The sequence below is a fragment of the Apium graveolens genome, chromosome 2, assembly GCF_009905375.1.
Source record: "Apium graveolens cultivar Ventura chromosome 2, ASM990537v1, whole genome shotgun sequence".
Lineage (NCBI taxonomy): Eukaryota > Viridiplantae > Streptophyta > Magnoliopsida > Apiales > Apiaceae > Apium > Apium graveolens.
This window is the reverse complement of record NC_133648.1, coordinates 311,225,541-311,244,453: the sequence shown is the minus strand read 5'-3', so window position 1 is coordinate 311,244,453 and position 18,913 is coordinate 311,225,541. Positions and strand designations below refer to the sequence as shown.

The 18,913-nt window shown below is 39.6% G+C and overlaps 1 protein-coding gene across 1 annotated transcript; it reads left to right on the top strand.

Annotated features, from left to right (window-relative positions):
- Positions 1–188: 188 nt before the first annotated feature.
- LOC141708718 (putative aarF domain-containing protein kinase At5g05200, chloroplastic) lies at positions 189–18,729 on the top strand. Its single transcript, XM_074512476.1, has 11 exons — positions 189–400; positions 1,677–1,788; positions 2,072–2,223; positions 2,627–2,740; positions 2,974–3,162; positions 3,254–3,409; positions 15,811–16,076; positions 16,164–16,261; positions 17,099–17,277; positions 17,572–17,688; positions 18,393–18,729. Exons 1-11 carry the CDS (start codon positions 329–331, stop codon positions 18,567–18,569), a joined length of 1,632 nt encoding a protein of 543 aa, XP_074368577.1. The 5' UTR covers positions 189–328; the 3' UTR covers positions 18,570–18,729.
- Positions 18,730–18,913: the final 184 nt, after the last annotated feature.

Here is an 18,913-nt window from a genome sequence, read left to right as displayed (position 1 = left end):
TCAACCATCAAAATATAAATGAAATCTGTTTTTCGTTCCTCTAAAATCAGCAGCTCCCAAAGTCAATAGCTAGTTTTTGAAATTTGAAACTACGGACTAATATTATCCACGAAATTTAGAGTATTACATATTTTTCTCCTGGATTTAATTGATTTTATTCTATATAATTGGAGCATAAACATGTTAAGTAAATGAAGCCACGCGTCCTTTATTAATTCACTGATTTCCCTGAATATAAATCTCACAGTACCAGTTCGGTCAAGTAGCTTAAGATTTTGCTTCAAATTATCGATTCAATTGAATCGTGTATATAAAAATACATACATATATGGCGGTGGTGGTGGTTTCAGCTTTCAGAGGTGTATCTCACATCCGCTTTCCCATTTTTCATCATCCTCAGGTCCATCTTTTCTTACTTGCACTATTTTTCTTAGTTCTGCTTTCGATTCTCGCTCGCTCACCGGAGATTTGATAGAACATATACTCAATTATAAGGCATATAAGCCTAATTAATAAAAAAAAATGTATATATATGTAATCCTCTGTTTCAGATATAATTATCTTAGCTCATAAGCTCTCTGCCAACACTGAATTCTATAAATTGTTATAATCAATTTTCTTCATGTTTTAGTGGATAATATTAGTGTGTGTGTCTATACATATATATTTGTGAAGTTGTGTTCATATACAAATGGTCTTAGCCTACAAACACTGTGAATCCTATAAATTGTTATACTCACTGTTGTTCGTGTTTTTAGTAAATTTAATTTAATAACTATGAATTATAACTAGAGCCGGTAATTTCGTAGACGACACGATAATTACGGGTTTGGATTGACATTTTTGGTACACGAACACGAAAACACACAGACGAATTAGTGTCGATTTTGGGTTAACCCTTGGGTACACGACACGAAATGAAAGTAAACGAAATAAATAAATATTTAAATAAATTTATTAAAATTATATGAATACATAAACCAAACCAAACATACAACCCTGCTCCGATTCCGAAAAATAGGGAAGTTGTTCCCCGACTTAATGCGAGACAATATAAATGTGTATATATGCGATACCCGTGCCCATGGCGTACTTCCCATGAGACTTATCCGTGAACAATCCAAATCAGTGTCTGTCGAAATCTGAACTTCTACACTTCTGGCTTACCAAGAAAATCATTTACCAACATAGGTGTACATGAAATTTTACGGCCGAACCCGGTTTAAGCCACGAGATCCACCCTCAACTACTCTAATATGCCGTCTCCAATCAGCCCTATCTAATGTCATATCACCCATGAGATTTAAAACCGCCATATCAAAACTCAATTGATCATGCTATGTCCTACGTGGTCTACTTCTCTTTCTCTTTCCCACAGTTAAAATATTTTCAACCCGTCTAATTAAAATATTTTCAACCCGTCTAACTGAGGCGGAAGTACGTCTGCGTCTAACATGCCCATAACAACGAAATAGATCTTACATATTTTACATATAATTTGCCTTTGTTTATTTTGCCTTTGATTATTTTGACAATTATTGATTCACAAGGAATTTGTTCCTGAAAAGAATAATATATGAATGCACAAAATGTAGTTGTATATTAAATTGTCAATTAAAAGTCAGAATGTCATTGAGAATTAGTCAAATTTATGCAGTCAGCATTTGATTTTTCAGTTTCCTGCCACAACATGTGGTAGATCACAGAAATTAAAAAGCAGATCCAAAGGGTTTACTCTTTTTGCACGATATTCACAGACGCAAGATCTCTTCACTTCTCGGCTTCAAGGTGTGTTTTATGTTGTGGTTTGCATTTAACGTGCATTTCTCATGCATTTATCATGGGGCATTTTGGACTTTGTTAAATAATTATTGAAAGGCTGTATCAAATATTTTGACAACAGTAAGAAATGCTACCTTAATACTTGAAAACTAAAACATCGTACAACTGTGTTATATCTCACCTCTGAATACTTTTCAAAGCAATTCTAACCTAGCATCTACTTCTTATCAGTCATTATGTTCTGTCTTAGATTTCTATTTTTTACCTCAATTTTTTCATTTCCATGCAGATAGTATAGAAAACTTGCCAAAACTTGTTGAGGACATTGTTCAGACATCCATAAACACAGGTCCACGTGGTGCGATAAGGCTGGCTCAGGGTATTCAAGCAGTTGTTGGAGTAGGTAGCGAGTGGCTGACTGATGTATCAAAGGCAACTTCGGTAAGTGATTTGTAAAATGTCAGATATAATTTTAGATACATGTTCATTAATTGGGGGACTCTGATATAATCATATGCTGTGTGACATTCTGCAATGGGTTGAGGTTCTCTATACTGTCTCATTTGGTGAGAGAATGTTTTCTTTTTTGTTTCCCTTGTGTGCCTGCTCATGGTAAGTGCTTAGATTTTAATTTACCCCATGCCTTGTCATGCAAGCCACATAATGTGATTGCTTTTAGCTTACATGAATTGGAACACCTTGTTCAAAATTGATGTCTTTTTGTTTAGTTATAAACTAGGTTATGTTCGCTCAAGGAATATGATAATTCTAAGTTCTGACAATAGATTTCTTGTCACTTGTCAGGTACTGTAACAAGAGCTAATACTGTTCTATTTTTATGCAGTCAGCCAATTCATCTGCTGGATTACCAACTCAATTGCAGCTAGGACTACTGTCTCCGCTTTATTTAAGAAAATTGTTTGAACGTTTGGGTGCAACATATATCAAGTTGGGTCAGGTGAATTCAGATTATAGCTTTCTTTGTACAATTCGTTATGATGGAAAAGCAATTACCTATGTTCGTTTGACTAAAATATACATTTATATTTATGTTATTATTTGTCACTTTAGCCAATTAATTCTACGACCAATAGTTAGGCCATATGTTATACCTTGGTATGTGTCATTTGTTTGCTACCCATGGTATATGTTCCTGCCTGTGTCAGTAGTTCTTCTTGTACTTCATTGCAGTTCGTAGCATCAGCCCCAACATTGTTTCCACCAGAATATGTAGAAGAATTTCAGTACTGTTTTGACAGAGCTCCTGCAGTTCCTTTCGAGGAGATCCAGAAAATTTTGCGTGAAGAGTTTAATGGGCCGATAGATGGTGTATTTGAGTATGTGGATCCAACACCGATTGCTTCTGCTTCAATAGCACAGGTTGGTAACCATCATTCTTTATTCTTTAACTTCATAAATTTTTCTAAAAGATGAAAGTAGGCAACAGATTCATTTCTACTATAATATTCAGGTTCATGGTGCAAGGCTCAGAGGCTCTCGAGAGGATGTTGTGATAAAGGTCTTAAAACCTGGAATAGAAGATACTCTAGTGGCAGACTTGAACTTTGTGTATGTTGTTGCTCGCATTCTAGAATTCTTGAATCCTGAGCTGAGTCGTACATCACTGGTACGCTGTATTTTAATCTCTCAAAATGTTCGGAATAATTTTCCTGCTTTGTATTCATCAGTTATTTTAAGCACAAAAATTTTGCAAGCCATTTTGCCTTCAGATTTTGTTTTTCTTTTAACGCCCTACATCACTGGTACACTGTATTTTAATCTCTCAAAATGTTCGGAATAATTTGCCTGCTTTTCCTTCTTTGGGTTCAACAGTTATTTTAAGCACAAAAATTTTGCAAGCCATTTTGCGTTCAGATTTTGTTTTTGCAACGCCCCTAATCACTAGATCCACCAATATGGAAAATAGTAAATAGTACTTTGTACCAGCAGCTTTACTTTAACATGCTTGAATCTCTATATCATGATACCTAATGTTTGTCCTGGTTTCAGTCAAGTTTCAACTAAGCATATCTGGATAAAATCTTTGATGTACTATATAATAGTTTTTACGAGTAATGGGTTTTGTAGAGTCCATTGACTTTGCTATGTTTTCTTTAGTCCCTTGTCATTTCATGTTCAGTACTATGTGTAGGGTCCTAGGAATGGATTAATGGTTTTTGTAGAGCCCATTAAGGTGGACACGTTTTCTTGAGTCCCTTGTCATTTCATGTTCAGAAATATGTGTAGTGTAGTAGGGTCCTGGTCCTGACAATTCAGTAATATGTGTAGGTTCTTGGTACTTGACAATCTGTGTGCGAGCCGTTGTATCGACCATCCAACGGCCCAGATTGTAACATTTTATTGAATCACTACCCGCTAAAAAACCGCTGATATTATACTCTTTATTTAGAACCGATCACCAAAATTGAATTATTATAAGCTAAATTTGGAAACATTTGTTCTTCAAAAGTGTTTGATAAAATTGAGTTAATCGTAAGTAGATGATTTGACATCACTGTTGTATTAGATTTATAGGGGTTGTTGAGGGCATGAACTTGGGTTGTTTTGCATCGACCTTTGAGCTTTAGACCAATCATCATGGCGTTTGATGTGTAATAAACATGGTATTTGATGAGATTTACATGTTTGGATTTAGGATACGGGGTAGTATTAGTAGTTCCTGAACTAAACACATCTTCTTAATTGAAATAGACATGGAAAAAATAAGATTATTGATAGGATATTTGCAACAATTACTAATGCTTTTTTAGATGGTAATAAGGGGATTCACCAAGAAGTGGTGAACAAATTTGTGGATGTTGAATTGTCTCTAATCGCCTCTGTATGTTTGGTGTCGGGGAAGAAAGAAAGAAAATATCAGTTTTAACTTTTTTGGCCTATTCTTGCTTTTTTCCCGAGGAAATAGTAATGGCAGTTTTGTAATTTCACTGTATCTGCGGAAGAGTACTGATAGGGATAAATAAATTATGATTGTATAATTAAATACTGCATTAATTGTACAAGTTGTGGGCTGCTAGGCCCAATAAAAAGATATATGAAACTCAGACCAGAAAGGTTAAGCCATTAAAGGCCTGATGGAATAAAAAAGGCCCAAAAGACCTAATTATTAATTAATTTCGTAATTAATTAATAAGGGAAAAATCAGCTATTGAGAAGAGTCCCGATAAGGATATAAATCCTTATAGATTAGCCTCAAGGGGACCTAAAAGGATAAGGAATCAGCTTCCTACTTTCTAGGACTCCTAAGTCTATCCTAATTCAGAGGCTTGTCCACCAAGTCTCCTATACCAAGTCCAATTCAAGGACTCCCACATCTATATAAGGGGTCTCACCCCCACCAATCAGAACTACGTTTTTTGACTTGATCCTTGGCAATCAGCAAGGTGCGTAGGCATCTTGTTAAAGCAGATTGAGTCACGAAACACAAGAGCAGTCAAATCGAGCCTTGAAGCTCACGTTCCTTAGTATTAAATACAGCAATTATATATAGTAGTTTTAATCCATAACATTTGGCGCCGTCTGTGGGAATAACGCAACAACAACCATGGCGAGAACACGGAGAACAACCAGCACTCTGGAGGAGGGAACACCATCAGGGACAACCCAGGTGATTTCATCAACCGTGGAGGTTCCTCCCCATTCAACTTATGCATCTACTCAGGGGGAAGCCCAGACAGGGGCAACTCATCCTCAGCCACAAGGGACAACTCCCCCGATTATTCAAGGTACGAATCCTCAAGTTCAACAAATACATATACCTGTGAATTCTCGACCCGTCGGGTATGAATATTCAACTATTGTTACTACTAACCCCCCTTATGGGATGCCCCTTCACCCTGAGGTTGGAGGAAGTGGATATGCGGGGCGAAGCGAAGCACGAGGGCGGTCGCCCCCCTATATACGAGGTTTGGATCCTATCCCTGAGGATCGGGAATTTTCTGGTCTATACACTGAGAGAGACTCCGAATCTTCGGATGATGAAGTGGCCCCGAGAAGGAGGCGTCCTGGAAAAGAGCCAATGGCCGATGGAAGGCAACGCCCCCAAAGCACCCCAGGGGCGAATCCCCAAGAAGTGCAGGAAAAGATCAGGGCTCATGAGGCTGAAATCCAAAGGCTGAGACGTGATTTGGAGGCTCACCAAGCCACCAGATCCCACATACCTCCTAAGGGGAGAAATCCTCCTCCTATCATAGACCTGGATGGTCCGGTAAGAAGAAGGGCTGCTGTCCCAAGAACTGATCCAAGCAATCTCCTTCCCCTTGGAGATCCTGATGATCCAACTCCACCCTTCACAGAAGAGATAATGAATGCCCATATCTCGAGAAAATTCAAGATGCCCACTATCAAAGCCTATGATGGCACGGGAGACCCCGCTAATCATGTTAGGACATTCTCTAATGCACTGCTGCTGCAACCCGTGAATGATGCTATAAAATGTCGGGCCTTCCCTCAAACCCTGTCAGGTATGGCTCAAATATGGTACAGTCGCCTACCCCCAAATTCTATTGGATCATTCAGAGAACTAAGTCAGGCTTTTATTAAGCAATTCATCAGTGGAAGAGTCCATGAGAAAAGTTCAGCATCTCTTATGAGTCTTGTGCAAGGAGCTAAGGAATCCTTAAGAGATTACCTGAATCGTTTTACAAAGGAGGCTTTAAAAGTCCCAGATCTTGATGATAAGGTAGCCATGATAGCATTGCAACAAGGAACTAGGGATGAGTTTTTTAAGATGTCTTTGGCAAAACGACCCCCTGAGAGCATGTTGCAGCTCCAAGAGAGGGCAGGGAAGTATATCAAGGTTGAAGAAAGTATGAGGAAGACCGTAGTAAGTAATGAGCCCGCTGGAGGCAAGAAACGAAAAACTGATTTGGAGTATATCGCTAAGGATAAATATCCTAGAACTGAACAAAACCCTGATTCAACCCCCAAGAAGGGAGGACCTGGGCAAAAGTTCACTGAATACGCTAAGCTGAATGCTCCCAGAAGTCAGATTTTGATGGAGATTGAGAAAGACAGAGATATTCGCTGGCCTAAGCCCTTGAAGGCTGATCCCGCCAAGCTAGATAGGGGCAAGTATTGCAGGTTTCACAAAGATGTTGGCCATGACACCGATGAGTGTAGGCAATTGAAAGATGAAATTGAGTTTTTGATTCGAAAAGGAAGATTGAATAAGTATACTGGAGATGGAGGGGACAGAAATAATAATGGAAGGAAGAACTTTGAAGATCGTAGGAGGGACCAAGATGATCAGGGGCGGAATCCCCAACCTAGAGGACCAGTTATAAACACCATTTATGGAGGGCCGAGACCTCAAGGGCCTGTGATAAACACGATCTTTGGAGGTCCAACTGCTGCTGGATTGTCCAAAAATTCCAGAAAGGCATATACTAGAGAGGTTATGCATATTGTTGGAGAAGCCCCGAAGAGGGCCAGGACAGAAGTAACATTGGCTTTTGATGATTCCGACCTAGAGGGTGTGAAGTTTCCCCATGACGACCCGCTGGTCATAACGCCGATAATAGGAAATAGCCCGGTTAAGAGGGTCCTTGTGAATAATGGTGCTTCTGTGGATATCTTGCTCCACGACACCTTTCTAAGGATGGGGTATAACGAATCCCAGTTGACACCAACCGACATGCCGATATATGGATTTGCTGGAGTAGAATGTCCTGTGGAAGGGATAATTAAATTGCCAACCACCATAGGTACGGAGCCAAGGCAAGCAACGCAGATGCTGGATTTTGTGGTGGTAAAGGCTAGTTCAACTTATAATGCTATCATGGGGAGAACAGGGATACATGCCTTCAAGGCAGTCCCCTCTTCCTACCATTCAGTCATGAAGTTTCCCACCCGAAACGGGATTGGAGAAGAGAGGGGAGATCAAAAAATGGCTAGAAGCTGTTATGTGGCCTCTTTGAGGGCAGATGGAGTCGGGGGGCAGGTTCTTCCTATTGAAGATATGGATGTTCGAGAAAATGATGAGAATAGAGGAAGGCCAGCAGAAGAATTGGTTTCGGTTCCTTTAGATCCCAAGAATCCTGAGAGGATGACTTTCATTGGAGCTACATTAGAGGAGCCCCTTAGAGGGAAGTTAGTGAAATTTTTGCAAGAAAATAGTGATGTGTTTGCATGGTCAGCAGCTGATATGCCAGGCATAGACCCGGAGTTAATTACCCACAAGTTAAACGTGGATCCAAGCCGGAAGACAGTGAAACAAAAGAAAAGAAATTTTGCCCCGGAAAGACAAGAGGCTATAAAGCAGGAAGTGGAAAAGCTCTTAGAGGCTGGTTTCATTGAGGAGATTCAATTTCCGGAGTGGTTAGCAAACCCTGTAATGGTGAAGAAGGCTAATGGAAAGTGGAGGATGTGTATAGACTTCACCGATCTGAATGATGCATGCCCCAAAGACTGTTTTCCGCTGCCTAGAATTGATACTTTGATTGATGCCACCGCTGGACATGAGATGCTGAGTTTCATGGATGGGTTTAGCGGATACAACCAGATCAAAATGCATAAGGATGACGTTCCAAAGGTATCATTTATCACTGACTTTGGCGTTTATTGTTATCTTGTTATGGCGTTTGGTCTCAAGAATGCAGGAGCCACCTATCAAAGGTTGGTGAATAAAATTTTTAAGGATCTTATTGGGAAGACTATGGAAGTCTATGTTGATGACATGCTAGTCAAGAGTCTAGTAAGGACTGATCATATAACCCATTTGAGGGAAGCTTTTGAGGTCCTGAGGTACCACAAGATGATGTTGAATCCCACGAAGTGTGCTTTCGGAGTAGGATCTGGAAAATTCTTGGGATTGATGGTCTCAAAGAGGGGAATTGAGGCTAACCCCGATAAAATAAAGGCAATCCTGGACATGGAACCCCCAAAAACTGTCAAGGATGTTCAGAAACTCACAGGAAGGGTTGCTGCGCTAGGACGATTCATCTCCAAGTCAGGAGACAAGTGCTTGTCATTCTTCAAGTCATTAAAGAACATTAAAGACTTTGTATGGAGTGAGGAAAATCAGAAGGCATTTGAAGAGTTAAAGAAGTATATGGGCCATGCCCCGTTGTTGGCCAAGCCAGTTCTGGGTGAAGTTTTATTCTTGTACTTGGCTGTTTCAGAAAGCGCCTTGAGCGCGGTGTTGGTTAAGGAGGAACTAAAAGTCCAGAAACCCGTATACTATGTCAGCAAAATTTTGCATGGTGCTGAATTGAATTATTCAGCCATTGAGAAATTCGCTTTAGCCTTGATAATGGCTTCATGAAAGCTGCGTCCTTATTTTCAAGCTCACCAAATTGAAGTGCTAACAAATCAGCCACTGAGAAATATCATTCACAGTCCCAAGGCAAGTGGGAGACTGATTAAGTGGGCAATAGAATTGGGAGAGTTCGATCTCAAGTATAAGCCACGTATGGCCATAAAAGCCCAGGCACTAGCTGACTTCGTGGTGGAATGTACCATACCCAACCAAGAAGTTGGGGGGCAGGAAGATACCACACCTCAAGACAAGGGAGTCGACAATGGGGACAAGGAGAAAGAATATTGGGTTCTCTATTTTGATGGAGCATCAAAAACAAATTCCAGTGGAGCAGGGTTGGTTTTGCAAAGCCCTGATGGATTCTTAATTGAGTATGCCATGAAGCTAGACTTCCCAACCACAAACAAAGAGGCAGAGTATGAAGCCCTGATTGCTGGCCTTGGTCTAGCTGGGACACTTAGAGTCAAAAACTTAAAGGTCCGTGGAGACTCGAAGTTGATCATATCCCAGGTAAAGGGAGAATTTGAAGCAAGGGATGATACGATGGCAAAGTATGTTCGCCTAGTAAGGGCTGTGATGACCCAATTTAATGAATGCCATGTTGAACACATTCCAAGGGAAGAAAATGCTAAAGCAGATGCGCTATCAAAGTTTGCTTCATCCGAGATTGAAGAAAGTTCAGGAAGTGTGTACTTCCGTGTTTTGAAGACACGAAGCATAGATGTTAAGCTTGTGGCTCCCGTAGGCTTGGGGACGTCATGGATTGATCCCATCAAGGCTCACATTCAGACCGGTTGGTTGCCAAGCGATACAATTGAGGCACGGAAGTTAACTGTTCGAGCACTAAGGTACTCTTTGATAGATGGGATCCTATATAAAAGATCTTTCGTGGTTCCTTACTTGAGGTGTCTCAGGCCCGATGAGGCACGCTTAGCTCTTGAGGAAGTGCATGGAGGTATTTGTGGGCAACACTTGGGGGGCAGGGCCTTGGCTCATAAGATAACTCGTTTAGGCTTCTATTGGCCAGAAATGATGGCTGATGCCAAAGAATATGTAAAGAAGTGTGATCGTTGTCAGAAGCATGCACCAGTCGCCAGACAACCCCCCGAGATGCTGACCTCTATCAACTCACCTATTCCCTTTGCTATGTGGGGGATGGATATTCTAGGGCCTTTTCCTATGGCCACAGCACAAAGGAAGTTTCTGATTGTAGCCATTGATTATTTCACCAAGTGGATCGAAGCCAAACCTTTGGCCAAAATCACAACTAAGCAGGTTGCACAATTCCTGTGGGAAAACATTATGTGCCGATATGGAATTCCCCGTATCCTCGTCACTGACAATGGAACACAATTCAACAACGAGGAATTCAAGAAGTATTGCGAAGAAAATGAAATTGAGTTACGGTTCACCTCTGTGGCTCACCCGCAAGCCAATGGGCAAGCGGAGGTAGCAAATCGGATAATCCTGGATGGACTAAAGAAGAGGATCGAGAAGTCAAGAAATAATTGGGTAGATGAGATACTTCCAATATTATGGGCCTACAGGACTACTTGTAGAGTCACGACAGATGCAACTCCTTTCATGTTGGCATATGGGGCGGAAGCAGTAGTTCCCGTGGAGATATCACATTCCTCTCCAAGGATTCAGGCCTTCGATGAGAAAGAAAATGAGGAAGGGCAGAGATTAGCCCTGGATTTAATTGATGAAGTGCGAGATAAAGCACACGCAAAGATAGTAGAATATCAGAAAAAGGCTTCATTCTACTACAACCTAAGGGTTAAAGAGAGGTTTTTCAAACAAGGTGACCTAGTCTTGAGAAAAATAGAGGCTTCTGGTGTCGGACAGAAAGGAAAGCTTGCCCCAAATTGGGAAGGGCCGTATAGAGTCAAGAGCGTTCAGGGTAGAGGAACCTACAAGCTGGAGACTATGGATGGTTTTGAAGTCCCGAGAACCTGGCACGCACAAAACCTGAAGGTTTACTACGTGTAAGATGGTCGAAGTACGATTCTCACTTGTCATTATGACAAGTAGGTTTTAAAGCACCTTGAAGCTTTGTTTGCATAGTATTTTTCTTTTTTAGTTATTATTGATTAGGGTCGAACCCATGCTATGTAAGGTTTTGAAAAACCAGACTTCAAACTGAAGAAATCGAAATTATTTCAACCTATGGATGTTTGAGTTGTGATAACACTGGTGTGGCCAATTAGTTCAAGCTTGAATGCATATTAAAGTATCAGAAAGATAAAGGAGAAAAATGCGAATAAGGAAAGAAGCATATAAAATAACCCCGGAGGGTAATAAGATCTGATACAAACAAAAGTCCAGACATAAATTAAGGATCAAATTACAGAATAGAAAAACTACTCCTCCATGTGGGAGCCTTCATTCTCTTTCTCCTTATCAGCGCCTTCAGCGTCCTTCGCAGGAGAAGCGGGAGGAGAAGCAGTGTTAGGATCCAAAATGCGATCATCTGGCTGAGGGGAGTTAAAGAGGGCATCTATGCTGTCCTCCGACTCAGCCTGCTCAGGACTTATAAAGTCCTTAGGGTCGACTAAGCCCGGGTACTTCTCAGAAACCGCCTTCACGGCCGCGTCCCATCCCTGAGTAAACTGTAGGGAATAAAGACCCTCATCATGAATCTCCATGAGATTCTTAAACTTGTCAGAATCCATGTAGTCATCGATGAGCTTATCCTTATCGCTCCTAAGTTTCACCAGCTCGGAATGAGCCTGAGCCAGCTCCTCTTTCTTCGTGTCCAGCTTCTTCTCCAGGACCTTGGCTCTCTCCTCCCATTTCTTCATCTCTTTCTCAAACCCATCTGAGTTACCCTTCCAGGACCTAGCCTGATGGAGAGCCGCCTGGAAGTAGGTATTACTCTGCAAAGAAATATGTATGAGTTAGCACAAGTTCGTTGGAATACAAGAAAGTTGGGTTTCAAAGAAGGAGAGAAAGAAAATTACCGCAGCTTGGGCTTGAGAACCCAGAAGCTCAATAGTCTCAATATCACTCCCCGTAACAATGTCAGTAAAGTCATGGGGAGTGACGGAGTGATAAGACCAATCTTTAGCGTGTTTGGTGGATCCAACCACCGTATCGCTCCTCCTGAAGCCCCAGTTAGGCCTGAAGGAATGTGCCTTAAGTGGAGGATCCACATCGTCCCCCAGCTCGACCACCGGGACGTGGGGCTTAAGAAAAGAAGGACCGTCAGGTTTGCTCCTAGGGTCCCTGTTTAGCTTGGCCCTTTTCTGACGGCCTGACTCCCCCTCCTTAGGCCTGTTAACATTATTGATGGCCTCGCAAGCTGAAAGGAAAAGTAGAAGGAACATTAAAATCCAGAAAAAAAAAGAAAAAGTGCGATTAAAGAGAAGGAAAAATAATTACGCAGGTATAAATTTACCCTTATCACTGGCCTGGGAGAGACCAACTTTCTTCAAGGAAAACTCCTCTAAAAGGGTCCAGGTATCCGTTTTCCCATCATCTGAAATTAAGGCCTGGTAGGCCACCTCCTCCTCATCAGTCAATCTGATACTACCAGGACTACCATCTGATACCTTGCAAAATGGCCTACGGAAGAGTGTGGCCCAATCACCCCCAGCCCAGGTCAGCCTCACAAACTCATCCCTCCATTTAGGGTTGTTCTCGACTATAGAGTTACTATCAAAGATATGGGGAACTTTGGGTCGTTGGCGAATTAAAACCCATCCCGGTTGACTCATGGAGCTATTATAGAATTGGAAAACTTTCCTAAAGACAGCTACGGAAAGAGGGAAGTTATTCCTGAGACAAAGGACCATAAAACAGATAATATTCCTCCAGGCGTTGGGAGGGAGTTGACAAGGGTTGATTTGTACATCGGCTAATAAACGAGGAATAAATTCGTGGAATGGGAACCTAAGACCTGCGGTCAGGGCTCCTCGATAAATGAACAGGGTATCCCCCTCCCAATTACAAGTCCTATCCCCAGGGGCGGCTGGAGTGATCCTAAGGTGGGGTGGAAGTCTGTACAGGGTGTTCATAGACTCTATTCTACCATCTAACTCATGAAAAGTGTTACCATGATTATACGAATCTAACTCAGATAGAGAAGGATATTCATCACCTCTCGAGTTAATCATGTCAATGAGAGAAGTATATGGAGATTGAATTTGAATGTTTGTACCTCTCTTAGAGACATTCATCTTCTGCAAACGAGCCAAGTCGCGGTCCGCCATTGATATACTTCGTTTAAAAGCTTGAAACCCAGAAATACTTGAGAATGGTGGAGCTACGGTGGCTGTGTGCTCGCCGGAAATCGCCTACTCAAAGGGAGAACTCTAGAGAAGTTTGTAGAAGAAAATGAGAAATGAGAAGTGAAGTGAGGATTCTCACTTCACACCACACTTATATAGGCGAAAAGCTCGGAATACGAGGCGTTTCTAGGCCCATTTAGCCAGGCCCAACCTAAAAGCCCGTCTACTAGAAATATCAGGAATAATCTAGAAGCTCATATGGAAAATGAATGGTCAAAAATCGACCAGAGTTTTAAACTGGATCGATCGGAGTCCTGATCGATACAAAAGAGAATCCTGGTCGATATATTATTCGAACAGAAGGGAAGAAATCCCCTAAGATCGATCAGAGTCCTGATCGATACAAAAGAGAATCCTGGTCGATATATTATTCGAACAGAAGGGAAGAAATCCCCTAAGATCGATCAGAGTCCTGATCGATACAAAAGAAAATCCTGGTCGATATATTATTCGAACAGAAGGGAAGAAATCCCCTAAGATCGATCAGAGTCCTGATCGATACAAAAGAGAATCCTGGTCGATATATTATTCGAACAGAAGGGAAGAAATCCCCTAAGGTCGATCAGAGTCCTGATCGATACCAAAGAGAATCCTGGTCGATATATTATTCGAACAGGAGGGAAGAAATCCCCTAAGATCGATCAGAGTCCTGATCGACACAGAAGGAAATCCTGATCGATATTCCATTCGATCAGAATGATAGAAAATCACTTAATTCGATCAGAGTCCTGATCGAAATCGATCAGGAATCCTGATCGATTAAGCACGTGTAACAGTCGACTAGGGTGTCACTTTGAAGATCAATTCGATCAGAGCCCTGATCGAAATCGATCAGGAATCCTGTCGACCAGAGTGTAAGATCCTGAGTTAATTCGATCAGGATCCTGATCGAAATCGAGCAGGAATTCTGATCGATTTGGCTAAATCCTGATCAATTTCTTCTGCATCCTAATCAATTTTGTATGCATTTTAAACCAGAAATTACGGATAAATCCAGAAAATTACGGATAAATCCAGAAAATTGCGGATAAATCCAGAAAATTACGGATAAATCCCAGAAGTTAAGGGAAAATTCCAGAAAAATAAGGATAAATCCCGGAAATTAAGGGAAAAATCCAGAAATTAAGGGAAAAATCCAGAAATTAAGGATAAATCCCAGAAATTAAGGGAAAAATCCAGAAATTAAGGGAAAAATCCAGAAATTAAGGATAAATCCCAGAAATTAAGGGAAAAATCCAGAAAATAAGGGAAAAATCCAGAAATTAAGGATAAATCCCAGAAAAATAAGGAAAAATCCCAGAAAAATTAGGGAAAATCCCAGAAAAATTAGGGAAAAATCCAGAAATTAGGGAAAAATCCCGGAAATAAGGGAAAAATTCCTGGAAATCAAAATAATTCCTAAATAAAAGGAAAAATTCGTTATAAACGTGTAGGTCGCTCCACACTTTACGGAAAAACGAAACCCTGTAAGGGAACAAATAGACTTAACTTCTGCGAAACCTATTCAATGTTTCCCAAAAGTTGGGGGGCAAATGATAGGGATAAATAAATTATGATTGTATAATTAAATACTGCATTAATTGTACAAGTTGTGGGCTGCTAGGCCCAATAAAAAGATATATGAAACTCAGACCAGAAAGGTTAAGCCATTAAAGGCCTGATGGAATAAAAAAGGCCCAAAAGCCCTAATTATTAATTAATTTCGTAATTAATTAATAAGGGAAAAATCAGCTATTGAGAAGAGTCCCGATAAGGATATAAATCCTTATAGATTAGCCTCAAGGGGACCTAAAAGGATAAGGAATCAGCTTCCTACTTTCTAGGACTCCTAAGTCTATCCTAATTCAGAGGCTTGTCCACCAAGTCTCCTATACCAAGTCCAATTCAAGGACTCCCACATCTATATAAGGGGTCTCACCCCCACCAATCAGAACTACGTTTTTTGACTTGATCCTTGGCAATCAGCAAGGTGCGTAGGCATCTTGTTAAGGCAGATTGAGTCACGAAACACAAGAGCAGTCAAATCGAGCCTTGAAGCTCACGTTCCTTAGTATTAAATACAGCAATTATATATAGTAGTTTTAATCCATAACAAGTACACTATCCTTTCGAGGAGTGATTCAAAAAAAAGTTAAACTCTGGTCCCTGTTGGGTGGTCGATTCAACGGCCTACAAACAGATGAAGGTTAAATGGTCCTTGACAATAGACCAGGACCTGTATGTGTAAAGTTCCCCATCATCTTTAAATGTCGAGTTTTTTTTAATCTGCGTAATAAGGTTGGTAGCTATCCTGCCTTGTAATTTTAACCTTTTAGTATTAAAATTTCTTAATTATACACGTTTTCAGTGTGTGAAATATCGAAATTTATCTCATATCTCGACAGAGACTGTATTGTTTTCCTCCGCACACAATTTGGGATTTGAAGTTTCTTTTAATATATTATATTCTTATAGTAGGTTGCTATTGTCAAAGATATAAGAGAGTCAATGCTAGAAGAAGTGGACTTCACAAAGGAGGCTGCAAATATAGATTCCTTCAGGAGATACTTAGAATCCATGGGACTCACAAGACAAGCCACAGCTCCGAAAGTCTATCAGCAATGTAGCACCAAAAGAGTACTGACGATGGAGAGGCTCTATGGGGTTCCTCTAACTGACTTAGATTCATTAAGGTCTCTAGTTGCAAGTCCTGAAAGCAGTCTAGTGACGGCCCTAAATGTGTGGTAGGATTTAGTTGTAATCACTGTTCCTTACCTAGTGAATTATATAATTTTTTCACATATGCTCTCAAATATGAAATGTTTTTGTAGGTTTGGTAGTTTGCTTGCTTGTGAGTCATTCCATGCAGACGTGCATGCAGGAAACTTATGGCTATTGCGTGATGGGCGTATCGGATTTTTGGACTTTGGTTTGCATTTATAACTTCGTTGACCTTCGATATTTGGTTCTGCTATATATTTATTTTTTAATTTATGTGTTTTTCTTGGTTACTTTTTTGGATGCCAATTAACATTATGATCTTCGTACAACTTGTTCAGTTTTTTTCGTAATCAAATCCTATAGATATACTTCTGTATTTGTTATTAATTTTTTTAACCACATGCCACATTGTTCTACATGCAACACAAACATGTGCACACACTTTATAACCATGAATATTCTAATTTTTCAATGACTACAATCTATAACCAAAAAATTTCTGCAGGATGGTTTTAAATTTGGTTATGTTCCATTATGGTCTCAAGTTGTATCTATACTATACTATAATAACCGGAATGGGGCATAATTTGGTTCAACGCTTATCCCCTAATTTTGTTTATCAAAAAAATAAATAAATAGTGTTATATATCTGCTAAACTACTGAATTCTTAAACTACTAGACATAGTCTACTTATCCTACTAAACTACGACCACAGATTATCGTATTATTTTTATTATAAATTTATAATTATTATATATTTATAAAAATATTTTAAAATTATAATAGGACATGATAAATAAATTTTTTAAATATTAACGGGAACCCGTGCATCGCACGGGATTTAAGCTATTAGGCTATAAATGTTGAGATGAAGTACATACTTGAAGCAAAGTTATGTGTTTAGTCTCTTTTCTTCTATGATGTATATTTTATGTTTTTAATTTGTTCTTGAATGTGTGCAAGATTAGATTACGTGCAAGTAAACCGCTACATTACATACATTGGTTTGGCTCATGGCTTGAGCTTATATTTTTTATATAACAGGTATTGTGGGGCGCATATCACCTAATACATGGAATGCTATGGAAGTGTTTTTGGCATCTCTAGCAAGTGAAGAGTATGAGTCGATGGCATCTGCTTTGGTAGAAATGGGCGCTACAAGCAAAGTTGTGGATTCAAATGCTTTCGCTAAAGATTTGGAGAAGATTTTTTTATCTATAAAGGTCAGTAACCTGTTTGGGTGTTTTTTGAGTTTGTATAGTAACAATTATTGGATGATAGAATGGTGCAATAGATTGCAAGTCAATTGGTATTCTGTTAACATAACATCTATATTATATTTCCTCTGAAAGAAAAATGTCTATTTATTACTGTTTACTTTATTTAAGACTTTATGATAGGTTGCCATTATAAGATGATTTCTCTCAGCAACCATTTATTAGTTAAACACTTAAACCTAAATTCTGAACTCGAGGAAAATTTGGTCTGATTAATAGCTTTTGTTATCTTGGTGACAGGACTTGGACACAGAAATCCTTGTAGCAACAGCGAGGGGCCCGAATTCAAATGCAACTACCGTCTCTGCTAATCTAGTTGTCGATGAAAGACAGATGAATGCACTATTTCTTGATGTGGTAAGTATACCCGTACTGCAGTTTACGAGAACTGATTCCTTTTTTTTCCTTAATTATTATAATTGTTCATAATTCAAATGTAATTCCTGTTTATGCATTATAATTGCAAAGCGTCCCCCCCCCCTCCCATCCCCCTTATTAATAAAAAGGTCGAGTCTGCGAATGTGGGAGCTGATAGTTGCTGGGGAGCTGATAATTGCTCTGGAAGAGGATCTATTGTTCTGTAGCATGCAGATTTATTAACATAAATAATTTATAGAAAGGTTTTCTTTTGCGTCTAATGTGGGAGATGATAGTTGCTCCGAAAGGGGATCTATTGTTATATAGCAGGCAAATTTATTAACAACAAATAATTTACAGAAAAGGTTATTAACAAAAATTGTGGGGTTTTATGTTTATTGTTATATTTGAACGCTACCTTTTTAACGGTTTTGATTGTACTTTCTTGCTACATTTTATTTAAATGTGTAACAAATTGTTTGAAAACTTTTAAAAAACACAACTTTCAAGTTCAAATTGTTGTCAACTGAGTTCAAAAAGTGAAGTTGGGATTCGTCCTTTGGGTACTAAAAATGTGGTACTATCTGTAATGTATGAGGGACGTCGACATCCGTCGCAACAAATTGCCATTTTTTTAAGAGCTCTTGTATGTTAATCCTGATCAAACTGGTCACTAATTTAATGCCTTTCTCTTGATTGATCAGATTCGAGTTAGTGAGTCATATGGGCTGAAATTTCCCCGGGAGTTTGCACTTCTGATGAAGCAGCTTCTTTACTTTGATCGCTACACCCGTTTATTAGCTCCCAACATGAACATGCTTCGGGATGAAAGAATTACCATCGTCTCAAATAGTAGCAGGAGCAAAAATATTTATCAGTGATCCATTCTGTTGGTGATTTTTTGTTTGTAGGTGTTTTTTTTCTTTTTCTTTCACCAAATATGTATATATAGTAGATAGTAACGATAGACTCGTTACTCTGGAAGTATTCCTTAGCAGCACATATACCATCCAGTTAATGATCAATGTATAAATTTTATAATGTGGCAGTGTCTCAATCACATGTTTCAATCTTATTCTCTACATTTAATTAACAATGTCTGGTCTGGCCGTCTAGTTGGTTATATTCTAGCTGAGAAGGATTGTGAAGGTTCATCCGGGAAAATGGACTCATCTTGCAAATTGGAGGCAATCAGGCAAACTTATAAGCTCCTTTCGATGAAATT